Genomic DNA, 14,523 nt, shown 5'->3' with positions numbered 1-14,523 from the left:
TCTGTGGTTTTGCTTTTTGTAGTTTCATTTACCCTCAGTCAGCCACAGTCTGGAAGCAGGTGATCCTTCTCTGACATATCGTCAGAGGGTTGGCAGTAGTAGCCTGACACCGTGTCACAGTGCTTATGTCGTTCACCTCACTTCATCTCATCACGTAGGCATTTTATCATCTAACACTATCACAAGAAGGGTGAGCGTAGTACAGTAAGATATTTTGAGAGAGGGAGACCACATTCACGTAACTTTTTTATAACTTTTTGTTATAATTGTTCTACTATAAGTTGTTGTTAATCTCTTACTGTGCCTAATTTATAAATGAAACTTTATCATAGGTCTGTATGTATAGGAGAAAGTGTAGTATATGTAGACTTTGGTACTATCTGTGGTTTCAGGCATCCTTAGGGCATATCCCTAAGGATATGGAACATATCCCCCTATATAAGGGGAGACTAATTACCATATTGTGAGGTACTCCATATATTTGAGGAAGGAATAGCTTCCAAAGGCATGAATATAATCCAGGACCTCTGGGCTAAGTCTTGATCTTTCCTCTTTTTGCTCCCAACTATAGCAGTTTTCTCCTACATTAAAGGAGTCCTCTTCCTGTGTTAAAGGAGTCATAGACTATCAGTAGCTATCTGGCATTAAGCAGTGGGCTTCATATGATAGGATAATCATTATAGGGAAGCAGCTACCACTGAAGTTTTGTAGGACTTGGACTTATACTTGATTCTTTGGAGTTTTAAATAAATTCAAGTGAGAAAGGAAATCAAACACCAGTTTAGATAATTCATAAAAGAAGGTAGAAAGAGCATAAATTGATACTACTTCTTACTCTGTAACTCTTGCTGTTCGTATTTATTATTATAATTGTTTAAATATCTGCATAAGATACTTGAGCATGGGCTTTTGTACCTCAAGCAGTAGTACATAAGAGGTGCTAAGTAAATGTTTGTTCAGTGGGTGAATGAATCTAAATAATTCCTTCTTTTTATCGAGAAAATGAGGCCAAATTAAATAAAATAACTTGTTCAAATGAGTGAGTAGGACCAGATTTTGAAAGTCTCAGTTCAGGCCTCTTTCCACCATATCTGCTGATATTCTATTTGTTACTTGTTGTTTTCTTCAATTCTGTAGGTTCTCTCTAAATTGCTTATGTTATTTGTCCATATTAGAATAGAAAGATATTTAAGAACAGTTGTATACACATAATGAATACTTAATAATATATTGTTGATTTGTAGAGAGAATCTGAGGAGGCTTTATTTGATTACCGTTTTATCCTCTACAGTCCTTTGTGTCCTTAAGTTTTAAAAATTGTGTGGCAAAAGGAAAGGACTGGTCTAACTCAAATGCAAGGATTTCTTTTCTTTTTTCTTTTTTTTTGTTAAGAGTGATTTGAGTTGATTAGTCAGCAGAGGGTGCTCTAACATTGCATTTTAAAAGGTGAAGGTTCTTTTTACTGTAAATCAAGTGTTTAAAGTTTGTATTTGTTTCTTTTATATTAGAATTATTTTGAGAGAACAGGTCCTGGTTCTTCTAAAGAACACTTTGTTTGTATACCCTAATATTGGTTAGATCTTAGGCCTTCAGTATAAATTTTAGAAAAAGCTTTTCTTTCTGTCAATTATAAAAGCAAGTGTCTCTAATAGAATATTATTATTTTGTGTAAACTGACTTATTTTCAGGACTGGTTGTTGAAAGTAAGAAGTTGAGACTACCTTTTGAATTAAAAAAAAAAAGGAGCAAGCACTGATGTTGATCTTAAACATAGATGTAACAGAATGACCCAGGATTTAATACTGTGTCTATCTGGTTTCAAAATTAAATTTCAGGGCGCCTGGGTGGCTCAGTTGGTTAAGTGACTGCCTTTGGCTCAGGTCATGATCCCAGAGTCCTGGGACCGAGTCCCACATCAGGCTCCGGGCTCAGCTGGGAGCCTGCTTCTCCCTCTGACCCTCTCCCCTCTCATGCTGTTCTCTCTCTCTCTTAAATAAATAAATAACTAAATAAATAAAATCTTTAAAAAAAAAAGTAAATTTTAACAAAATAACCTCTTAATTATAAATACTGTGCAGACTCTTTTTGGATTCTCTTTTTTCTAAGCTTGTGAATTTCTAAAATTTTATAAATTCTGTAAACTTAAATTTTGCAGTGTGATTTACATAGCATTTGAGACAGGTGGTATCCCCTTGTCTGTTTTGTACTTTTTCATGCCTAAGAATAGGGTTAGAAAGCTGTGAAACACAGTGCTAATTTACAGTTGTTTGTGTTAGTTCCATAGGTAAAGCAAGGCAAAATTGATTGTAAACATTAAATTACTTTGGTGTACATTGAGTTGCACCCCCCTTTTTTTTAACATGGGGCTTGAACTTGTAACCCTGAGATCAAAACCTGAGCTGAGATCAAGAGTCCAGTGCTTAACCAACTGAGCTACCCAGGTGCCCCAATTTGTACCCTTTTTTATTCAATGAAATATAATCCTGTTTCCAGTGAATCACTAGTAGACTTATGAATAGGATGCATTTATTTCAGTGAAATGGAGTAGGATGATAGTCTCTCTAGTACATGGGGAAGCTTTCTTTCAATGCTGATGTTAGAATACTGCTTTGCTATCTGACTGCAGATGTTTGGAGTACTGAGAGCACCCTTGGCTGACTTAGGAACATATCCGTTATTGCTATACATGTGACCAGTATGTGTGTATGTATTTTAGCAGTAATGAAAGGGTAAAGAAGAAACACCTTATGCAAAGAAAAATGAAAATATTACTCATTTTGAGAACTGAATTTAGAAAAGACTAGAGCAATGTAAGGAAGAGAAAGAAAATGAGTAAAGTGTGAAATAGACCTAACGCTATTCTGGTACAGTGAATTTTTATCGGGCAGTATAGATTGAACCTTTACTAGTTGGGCCCCCTTCTGGGATTTATTCCAGGTTCATATCCTCACCACTTCCTTTTCTATTAAATTTAGGTTAAATTGGCAGGAGTAGCAACATAACAGATAAATGGTTACATTATGATTTACTTACAGTTATGGCTTATGTGGTTTCTATGTTGTGGGTTAGGAGCCTCCTGACAAAACTATGTAGAGTATCTGTTTAGAGGAGTTATACAAATTAGTACTTTTGAAACCCTTGATGTAAATTAGATTATAGTGTAAGAGAAATTCAGTACCTTTAATTCTTGCCAGTTCTGTTTTCTGTTACAGATTTTCTCTTTTTTTTTTTTTTTAAAGATTTTATTTATTTATTTGAGAGAGAGAGCACATGAGAGGGGGGAGGGCCAGAGGGAGAAGCAGACTCCCTGCCGAGCAGGGAGCCCGATGCGGGACTCCATCCAGGGACTCCAGGATCATGACCTGAGCCGAAGGCAGTTGCTTAACCAACTGAGCCACCCAGGCGCCCTCTGTTACAGATTTTCTTGCGTATTAATAGACTTATCAGAAATAAGCAGTCTTGGAACCAGTTAATTCAGATAGTATATTTGTTTGGAGTTAGTATCCTTGCATCAAAATCATTTGGACATAAACATCTGCATTGAGCTACATATAAGTTATACATGTTGTAGACTTTGATAACAGAAGGAAGTAAATAACTCTCTGCTGCAGTTTTATTTTTAAAGATCATTACAGGATAATTATTAGTTATCATATTTAGAATGCTTTTATAATGGTACTTTACATACATTTATCATTAAAGGTAAGTATTAGCAACCATAATATTTAAATTTCATCCTAATCTCTAGTATATTGGGAAAAAGAGTCATCATTTACCATCTGAGACCAGTGAACTTTAAAAATATATCTATGTAAGTTATTTTATAAGTAACTTAGAGAAAAATAAAAGAATAGTGTAGGACAACTTTATTAGAAATTTTAAAAAGCATTTAGATACAGCAAATTCAGATTTATGCTCCATATTTTCCTGGTTTTGAAGGTATAGATGCCGGAAATGGGCCATGTCTTCCGAATGCAACTAACTACTCATTAGTTGTCATACATTCAAATAGACCTCTAAGAGGTTCTAGCTTATTGTGACTTCTGGCTCTTCTTGTGCTTAACAACAATGCTTAAAGAAATTTTTAAACCTTTGACAGATCATGATTTTGTTGTAAAATACTTGTGTCCATTAGTAAACACCAATTAGAATGATCAGTCAATACTTGTTCGTTTCTACATCATATAATTCCTTCTAGTCGTCTTTGGTACAAATCTGCCTTTAGCTCTTGCTCACTTACTATCAGGTAAATTGCGGTGCACAAATGGCATAAAAGATGAAAAAATACTATCACACATCTTTTTAACAAAATGGTTCGGGTTCTTGTCATAAAATATTGTATGATGAAATTCTTGCCGTTGAATGACTAAGTGGATTAAGAATGCCATGTTTTTAGAAATATATTGTTCATTCATTAGTTTTTGAATTCTGTAAAGTTCACCTAGAATATCATCTAATGACTCATAGTCTGAGATTTCACTTAAATGATCAATTTTGCCACTGTCATTAAAGTCCAAAGTACTGCTGTCTCTGTAAAAACCTTCTGATTTATGTAATAATTGTGTAACATTTTCCCTTGTCAATTTTCCTCTCTTTCCCATTATGCATGGAAAATTAGACATTTTGAATTTTCAGTTGTATTAATGATAGATAAAAGCAGACTCCAAAGATGGGGTGTGCATCCTTATTTTATACTTCCTTGAAATATGATGTAATATTCTAGGTGAAGCAATGAGAAAATGGAAGGATGCATTATTGTATCATCCTTCTAGGCATGCCATTATTCTTCCAAATTGTTACTATTTTAGTCTTTTTTTTTTTAAGCACAGTTGGGAATAATTGATAAATAATGATAAAATAATTCCTAGAATGATGAAGTAGAATTCCTGGAATAGAATGAGGACTAACTAAGGTCTGTTTTGTAAAAATACAAGGCATTATTTAGAGCTTGTACAATTTTAAGAAGTTCAGAGGGAAGGATCAGAATTGGATAGAATCTGTTAACTTTTCTGTAATGCAGTATTTTTGTTCCTCAGATTATTTTTATTTTAGTTTTTGACAGACCAGGGTTTTTTTCTGGGTCTGAAATGTTTCTGAAGGAAACATTCTATTATTTAGATAGTCCAAAATTTCCTTCAGTATTCATATTTGGTTATGAAAGATTCGTATTAGATGCTGACTTTCAAATAGAGAGGCTTAAGGGTTATTAAGAGATACAACACATATATGACTAAAACTACCCACTGTTTTATTTTACTAGCAGGGCATTCATTCTAAATTCTTTCTAAATAACATCTCTAGTGATTGATGACTTTTCACCAATTGTATTACATAGATGTAAACAAACATAACTAGCATTAGTCAATATTTGAATCTTTGTTAGGTAGTATTTTGGGTCATTCATTTTGAGGGGAATTAGATGTATTTCCAAATTTTTCAGCTTCTGAATCTAGGAATAACTCACTAACATATAAAGAACAGGATTGTACATGACACCAAGTAGTCCTCTTTTTGCCTTTGTTGGAAGTATTGTTTAATTCTGTTTCATTATTGAAGCCACTTTAGATTCTTTAAAAGGATGATTTAAAAAATAAGATTTGTTTGTTGAAATCTGCAAGGTTTGTATTATTGCTAAATAATTTGCTTCACTATAAGTAATGGTTATATTTGGAAATTAGGAAGTCCAAAATTTGTTTTTGTAAAAAGCTTTAGTCTGAGGTTGCAGAAAAATATTCAGTGACTTTGGAAAATGTTGACATGTTGTTATACGGAAAAAGCAGGTTATAGTGTTTTGTAAAGGATAAGCCTAATCTATATTTACATATGTATGCATATGTATAAAGACTCACTTTCTATAGCGTTAATAGTAATAACCACAAAATAGATGATTGCATGCTTTTTTAAGGTGCTTTTCTTAGTTCTTAAAATTTTCTAATATTTTAAGTTGTTTTAAAAATAAAAAAATATATTTAAATAAACTTTAATAAACTGTCCAGTGTGAATATTGGGATGATAATCAGATACTGCAGTACTGTGATATAACAGTGGTCATGGCTGATAAAAGATGCTTTAGCACAATCCCATTATGTATATTGAGGCTTCAATGAATGAAATGCTTAGAAGAAAACTGATACCTGGAAACTATACCATATTAGCTTGGGCAAGTAACTGTGTAAAATGTTATCATTCTATGATTTGTGGTTAAAGCCCCCTGATATTTGATGTTACAGTATGTGCTGAAATTTATTTTGGAGTTGTAGTTACAACTTTAAAATATTCTTTCTTAAAACATACTCTTTTCATTTTTAGGCATTATCCAATTGGTTTGCTGTTTGATCTTCTTGCATCAAGTTCAGCTCTTCCTTGGAACATCACAGTACATTTTAAGGTATAGTTTAAATAGCATTTCCCATTTCTCCCACTTGTGGTATTTAGTCAGTAGACTTAGACTAGAATTTTTTTTTTTAAGTGAAGTTGTATATTGCTTCTCCCATGACACTTTTTAGTGGCTAAGCTGCCACTAGTGTTTATCCATATGTCTTTTGATTTATTGGTAACTCTTGGCAGGGCCATTTAAACATTTAATGTATGAATGCCTATTTTTTGGAGCTGAATACACTGTTTAAAATTTGTAATATTTTGGAATATTTATATTCATTTAAAAAAATCTCAAATACGAAGAACAAAATCATGAGTTTAGATGTGGGCGTGGGAGTGGAGAGGGGTACAACTTAATGCTGTTGAGTACCTCTGAGGCTATTTTGATTGAATTGTGAGAAGTGTTTGGAGACAGAACTCTACAAAGACTTGATCTGAGTGTGTTTTGAGAAGTTTTAATTCCTGTAGTTTTTAAGACCAGTCCAGATTTATTGTAACTTAGTTTTGTCTTAATAGTTTATAAAGTGGTCTTTCCCCTTAACCACCTTGATTCTTCAACCCCTGCTCCCCAAGCAATTCACAAATGCCATTGAAGGATTGTAATACTTCTTTTAGTTGATCACTAGGCAGTGATTCTCAAAGGGCGATGGACTGTGGGAGGGGAAGCATGTTAGGAGTTTGAAAAGTCATTTTAAGTATCTAATTTGCTTTCCTGTAAGGGGCACTCATTCAAAGTCACTGCCCAAAGGCTGCTCACCCATTTTTCCTAAGATGCTTTCCTTCCCATTTTACTAAAATTGAGTGTATGGGTCATTGGCATTTATTTTCCTCTCATTTGCACTAATGTGCTTTGCACAGTACCGTGTTACCACAGATTTTAGTTACCACGGAACCAGAGTGAGGATATGGTTCTGATATGCATGACTTTCAGTTACCATGGTACCATGCAAAGCAAAGACTGCCTGTATATATAATAATTTAAGTTTAGAAGGGTATGAAGATAAAACTACTCCAAGCATAATGAATGTAGAGGTTCTGTATTGCCTAGCACGTTAGTCTTCCCCATTATGTTGAAATAATTCCCGTAATTAGATTATTTGTGTGCGAGGGATGCACTCTAAGACTTTGGAATCTAGGTTAAAATATATCATAGCTACCCATTTATGTATTCATTCAACAAATACCAGAAGCCTGCTGTGTGCCAGCCAGGCACTATTCTAGATACTTGGGGCACATGAGTGAATGACACAAAGACACCCAAACACTGAGACACTTTACGGTACCTACCTGGCACTACATACCGAGCCCTCTGTAATTACTGACTGAGTGAGTCAGTGCAGTGTAATAATGGTAGGAAAGGCTTAGAATGATTTTGATTGTTTTAGTGTAGTGGTTCTCAAAGCGGTCTGTGGACCCACAGGTGTACCCGAAGCTCTTGGAAAGAATCCGTGAGGTCAAATCTATTTCCATAATAATATTAAGATGCTATTTGCCCTTTCCTCTGTGTTTACATTTGTACTGATTGGCAAAAGAGATGATGGGTAAAACTGTGGGCACCATAGCACAAAGCAGGGCGGTGTACCACACTTTGCAGGTGGTTATTGTATTCTTCACTGCCACACACTTGCAGTAGAATGAATATCAGTTTCACTTAAGACTGTTCTGGATGAAGCAGTACGAATTATTGATTATTATTAATCTTAAGTACATGTTTTTTTAATCTGTGTGTTGAAATGGAGAGTACATACAAAGCACTTCTGCTGTATGTCAAATATGATGGTTGTCTTAAGGAAAAGCACTTATGCCCTTGTTTGAGGGCAAGGTCAACAAGCCACTTTTTTCATAAAACACCATTTTTTTATTTGAAAGAGTGACTGATAAAGTGTGGTTATCAGACTTACATATTCGTAAGACAGTTTCTTAAAATAAATGAAGTGAATCTCTCACTGTAAGGACAACAGTATTTGTTGCCAGTCGATAAAATGTGAACTTCTAAACGAAAATTAGAATTTTGGAAAACGTATCTGCTACCATGACCTTGACAGCTTTATTATTCTTAAGACAGTTTTCTGTTGAGATTTTTTGTCATTTTAACAGATCTAATTTTTAAAAAATTTTATGTAATGAAATGTGTCAACGTTTAGAGAAGATCTACATTAATTCAGTAAACAAATATTTTCCAAATGGTCAATGCATGATGTTACAAAATAATGCATGTGAAAAAGAACTATTCAAAATGCAAGGTCAAATTAGGGATTTTTATGTAACAGAGATCAAAATGTTTGTTGATAAGCTTTCAGATTCTACATTAATGTTATAAACTATACTTACTGAATCTGGTGTGGTATCAAAACGGAGTATCCACAAATCTGAAGTCTGTTAAAATGCTACTCCTTTTTCCAGCACATATTTTTATAAGCCTGTATATTTATATAAGTTAGCCAAAACAACAATATAGAGCATTGAATGTAGAAGCAAATAATTAATCTGTTTTCTACAAAGCCAAACATTAAAGATATTTTCAAAACTGTAAAACAGTGTCAGTATTCTCCCTAAGGTTTTATTTTTGTTCTAGAAAATAGTTATATTTCACAGAAAATATTATTTTTGTGTTACATGTAATGGGTATATTCTTGGTATTTTTAAATGAATCACTCTTTGAGGTCTTTGGTAGGTCACCATTTTCTTCCCAGATGGGAAGTTTATTAGAGAAATCAAATAGAAAGCAGAATCTTAGAGCTAATAAGGATATTATAGAGGGGGTGTTAAATTTGCTCAAGCCACCAGTGTATTTCTATCAGCTGTTCTTACACTTTCTGCCCCTGGCCCATATTGGGGGAAAATTATTGCCCAGATTTCTTTCTGTATACTAAGTTCCCTTTATTTAGGGTTATACGACTTAGCTTTCCTCAAAAGTTGTCCCCAAGTGTTTAATTGATGGCTTATACTGATTAATTTAGGCCCATTTCTGTTGTACTACTTTATGACTTTTGATTGATTATAATGAAACTGAGTAAGACAGTTGCACTTAGAAAAGCAAATGCTTTTAGAGTGAGGAAGCAGGGTTTTGTTTTGTCTTTAGTTTCTAGATAATAGTTTATCAGCAGATTGAATTTATCAAGTAACAACTTTATTTATGTCAGTTGATGTATTTTATCTTTTATGATATTGAGTATGTCAAATGATAGCTGTATTTTAACCAGACAGCTTGAATTTATTTGTTTTACAGTTGCTTTCAAAGATATTAATTGATTTTGATTAGGTTTTATGCAATAATAAACTCTCCAGGAGACCCCCCTCTGCTTCTACCGCGCACACACATTTGATCATTTTGTGATTCAGACTGAATTCTTGGGGGAGAATACCTGTTAAATAGCTTTCAGATATTTTCTCTAATTTTTAACGGACTTTGCTGCTTATCATTTGAATAGATATATAATGTTTCTAGTAAATGAATTTTAATGTCTCGAGCGGTGTTCTTGAAACTTTAATGTGCATACAAATTACCTTTGTGTCTTGTTAAGGTACAGATTTTGATTCTGATTCCGTAGGTTTGGGCTGAGGGCAGAGGTTCTGTATTTTTATTTTTTTCCATTGGATTTTTAGACTTTATTGCACAAGTTCATCATATATTCACAGTCGGCATAGATGTCGACACATGAGCATGTTTTATATCAGCTGCCATAATGATTGCCATTCCTATAAGAGTAAAAGTATTTAGTTGACAAACAACCCTCCATGGAAGAAATATTAAATGATCGCCAGCCATACTCTGAGCCTTGTGTTTTATTTTCTTATTTACAGTAGGAGACCTGACAGGACTCAACTTCTAGCTAATTGATTCTTGGGCCTTGTTTCCATGATGCATATTATGTAGTAGCATAATTTCATTACATCTTATCGATAGAAGCATTATTTACCAGTATAGGAGAATTTGTTCACCAGCTCCCATTATTTTCAGGCTATATACATTTAACTCAACCTGAGCAAAAATTCATTTCACAAACACAAAGGTGTTAACATAACTTTCTTCCCATCACACTTTCTTGACTTTTCAAGAATGCCACCAGCTGATTCTGATTATCCAGATGTGTATGCATCTCATCCACCATAGGTTCATTCATTTCATTAATAGCAGTAATATTAATTATTTTCATAATTTGAGAGGAAGTTGCATCTAAGCCACAAATAGCAATAGTAGAATTAACAACTACCTGTCTCAAATGACTACATGGATGCCCCCCATATCATACATTTGAAGAATCTTCTTACATAAATGTAAAATAAGAAGGGAAGGAATCAAACCTACTCCAGCTTGTGCCAAGCCAGTATCGTAACTACTATGTCTTTCTCAATTAGTGAGGTATTAGTAAAAATTATATAACTTTGTCAAAGTGAAATTATGGGTCCAAACACTTTATATCTTGGTGACATATCCATTCCAGCTAGGTTTCCAAGACGCAACATCACCTATTGTAGAAGAACTTTTACACTTCATGATCATACATTAATGATTGTTCATTAGCTCCTTAGTGATTTACATTATTTCATTAAAGTTAACAGCTAACCTAACACACAAGTACAAGAGATACACAAGAGGTAGAAACAGATTGAACTATTCTTCTAGCCACTATCCTAATCTTGTCTTACCATCACTACAATTTCATTATATAATAGATGAAATTAATAATCCTTCCCTCACTGTAAAGACTATGGGTCATCAGTGATCCTAAAGCTATGAACATATAAATATTTATGATTTTCATCATGATAAGTATACTCTTTCATAGCTGTCCTCTATTTTCCCATCCCCCCAGCCATCTCCGCTCTGGTAACCATCTGTTTGTTCTCTGTAGCTAACAGTCTGTTTCTTGGTTTGTCTCTTCCTTTGCTTGTTTGGTTTCTTAAATTCCACGTATCAGTGAAATCATATGGTATTTGTCTTTCTCTGGCTTATTTTGCTTAGTGTTATACTCTCTAGCTCTATCCATGTTGTTGCCAATGGCAAGATTTCATTCTTTTTTATGGCTAAATAATACTTCATTATATATATATATGTATGTATATATATACATATTTTTTCTTTATCCATTCATCTATCGATGGACACATGGGCTGCTTTCATAGTTTGGCTATTGAGGTTCTGTATTTTTAACAAGTTCACAGGTAATGCAGTGTTATTGGTTCAGCAGGTCACATGTTGAATAATAAAGAGTTTGGAAAACAGTGCAGATTTAAAAGTTAATATTGTGTAAAGATCCAAAAGGTTGAAAGGATGATTCAGAAAATAATGTTTTTAGAAAATTTTATATTATTTTTGGAATTCTGAGAGAGAAACATTACATAATTGTAAAGTGTTTACTGCTTTAAAACGTAGGTTTGGATATTTGCTTTGTCCATTTACCAAAACGAGTGAAAATGGTAACTTCTTCAGACTTTTCTAATTAGCGTCAAGAACACGTATGATCCGTAAACTTCATTAGCTTACTGAGAAACTTATCTTATTCTTGTTTTTCACTTTTTTATTTTAAAAAATTTAAATCTGTATTTGAAAAGTTGAGAGTTGTCTAGTGAACATCCCCATACCTTTCACCTGGATTTGCCAGTTGCTAACATTTTGCTATTTTGGCTTTTTCTTTCTCTGTTTTTTTCCTTTAATATTTACATTATTCCTATGGGTATGCTGCTTGCAAAGCTGCATTATAATCAAAAAGTTGCTTACAGTATGTGGAATTTTTAAAAAGAGAAGTTCGTTACATGATTCAAAAATTTAGTAGCATCAGGTGAACATAGTTGGTTCTTTAAAATGCCAAGTTCTACTACATATCCTAAATAAAGTTTAATGAGTAAACAAAGTCAACAGTACCTTGGTGTTTTTCTTTCTTTGTCTCCTGATAACATGGTGCTAAATTGGTGTATTTTGGTTTTGATAAGAGCATAGATTTTAATTTTAAATTTTGATAGTGATTATTAGTGGTAGAGCTCGCATTTGCTAGGTAAAAGAGGGTCAGCATTAAGGTAAGTGCTTCTGTGCAAAACACTGCTGAATGATTGTGACTAGACAAAATTAGGTTTTTGGACCAAGGTATTCACTGCTTTCCTACAGTGTTTGGAAGGCGCTACCACTGGTTCTGACTGTTCTTTAAATATATTCGTATGACTGCCCACACCCCTTTTCTGATGGTCTTGTTCTTTCTTGCTAGGCCAAGAGCCACTGTGTCTTCCTGAGGTAATTTACTATATTTCTGCTTTTTTTTACTGTGTGTTGAAGACATAGGTCTGAGGTACCTTTCCTTGTTCTTGAGTGCACTTCATGGTCATTCCCATGCTTCTGCTGCATGTACTTGCCAGCTATAAATATTGGTAGTTGTTTTGTAGTATCTATCAGTAGTGTATTATATTAGTTATCTGTTTCTCTGTAACACATCACCACAAATGTAACAGCTTAAAATAACACAAATTTATTATCTCACAATTTCTGTGGATCTTCTGCTTAGGGCCTCACTGTAATTGTGGTGTTGGCTGAGCTACATTCTTGCCTGGAGACTGAGAATCTTCTAAGCTCACTTATATTGCTGGCAGAATTCATTTCCTTGTGATTGTAGGACTGAGGGCCCTTTCTTCTGTTGACTGTCAGCTAGAGACTGCACGCAGCACCTACAGACTGCATGAAGTTCCTTGCCATGTGGACTTCCCCAGTATGGCAGCTTATTTCATTCAGTCAACAGAAAGTCTCTAGAGCTAGTCTTTTAGCAAGAGTGGAGTTTTATATAGTGTCACTTAATCACAGGAGTAAGATCCCATAGCCTTTACTGTATTCTTTTGGTTAAATGCAAATCAAGATCCTGCCTATAGCCCATGGGAAGGGATTACAGAAAGGTGTGAAGGAGGTGGAGAGGATGGAGGGTCATGCATACTTAAAACTTTATGAAATATAGTTTGTTTAGTCACTAATTTATTCATCAAATATTTATTGAGGTTAACATCTGCTTTTCAGCTATGACAGAGTAATTGGATTGGATTTTTCCTCCAGCCATAAACAGCTATAAAACTGGACAAAATATATGAAGTAGAGCTCTTTTCAGGCACTGGACATTAGAGAGAAAGAGAACAAACAAGGTGAGCACCACATTTAGCCCATCTCTGTGTTTCAGGGCAGTGTCCTGACTGTGTCCTGGGGAGTGGAACTCAAGCGGAGCAGGGAAGTCCTGCTGAGTTAAGGATGCAGAGATTGGAGTTCTGGGCTACTGAAGCAGCTGGAATTTGCTAGGCAGGGTTTCAGAAAAGCATAAGTGTGAGTTTCCCAAAAGTCCTTTACTGAGAGTTGGGCTGCACATTCATAGGCAATACTCCTCAAGGTCAGATAAGAGAATGCATGTTAGAGTGGGACAAACCACATTATACCTGGAGATGTTGGATCCTAGTCCATCCATGGTAGAGAGAGACCTAGTTAACATACTAAACATTTATCTGAGACCAGAAAGACCATGCTATAGGAGTAAGAATTATATCTCAGAGCAGGATTAGTAAATTATGGTCTGTGCTAAATCTGGCCTACTGAGCCTTTTACAGAAAAAGTTTGCCAACTCCTATTTAGGGGTAAGGATTGCTCTGGATCTGCTCTAATAAAGCCTAAAATTAGGCCTTTTTGGGATCAAGGAGAGGCACTAAGCAGAACAAAACTCATCAAGAAAGAGTATAATCTAGAATCCTCACACCATATTTACAATGTCCAGCATACAACCAATGTCTACTATACATGCAAATAAGCAGGAAAACTTGAACCGTATCAAAGGGAAAAAATGCTGTTGATAGAAACTGACCCTGAGATAACCCACATTTGGAATTAGGAAAAATGAATTAAACCAACTATTAAATCAATGACTTAAGATTACAAAATTGTAGAACTGAGAAGAAGAATATCTGAAATGAAAAATTCACTGGATAGGCTTAATGGTGAATTGGAGATGGCACAAGAAAGATTCTGTGAACTTGAAGTCAGATCCATAGAAATTATCCAATATGAAGAATTGAGAGAAGAAAATTGATGCTGGTGGTGGGTGGGGACTGTCCTGATGGCCTCTAGGGTAATGTCAAGCAGTCTTACATTCATGTACTTAAGAGTCCTAGAAGGAGAGGAAAGGG

At 34.5% G+C, this 14,523-nt stretch overlaps 1 protein-coding gene and 1 pseudogene across 4 annotated transcripts in view; both read left to right on the top strand.

Moving 5' to 3' along the window:
- Window positions 1-14,523, top strand: part of ATG5 (autophagy related 5) — a 119,774-nt gene that overhangs the window by 20,220 nt on the left and 85,031 nt on the right. For all 4 annotated transcript variants that reach the window (XM_081828748.1, XM_081828751.1, XM_081828750.1 and 1 more), the window contains one exon: window positions 6,310-6,388. In XM_081828748.1, the coding sequence (XP_081684874.1) occupies window positions 6,310-6,388 (79 nt within the window). The remainder of the gene's footprint in view (window positions 1-6,309; window positions 6,389-14,523) is intronic.
- LOC145722887 (cytochrome c oxidase subunit 1 pseudogene) lies at window positions 7,315-12,575 on the top strand (annotated as a pseudogene).

Source organism: Leptonychotes weddellii, chromosome 8, assembly GCF_054177405.1.
Source record: "Leptonychotes weddellii isolate Sample4059 chromosome 8, ASM5417740v2, whole genome shotgun sequence".
Lineage (NCBI taxonomy): Eukaryota > Metazoa > Chordata > Mammalia > Carnivora > Phocidae > Leptonychotes > Leptonychotes weddellii.
The sequence above is the reverse complement of the archived record's forward strand: the minus strand, read 5'-3'. Positions and strand labels throughout refer to the sequence as shown.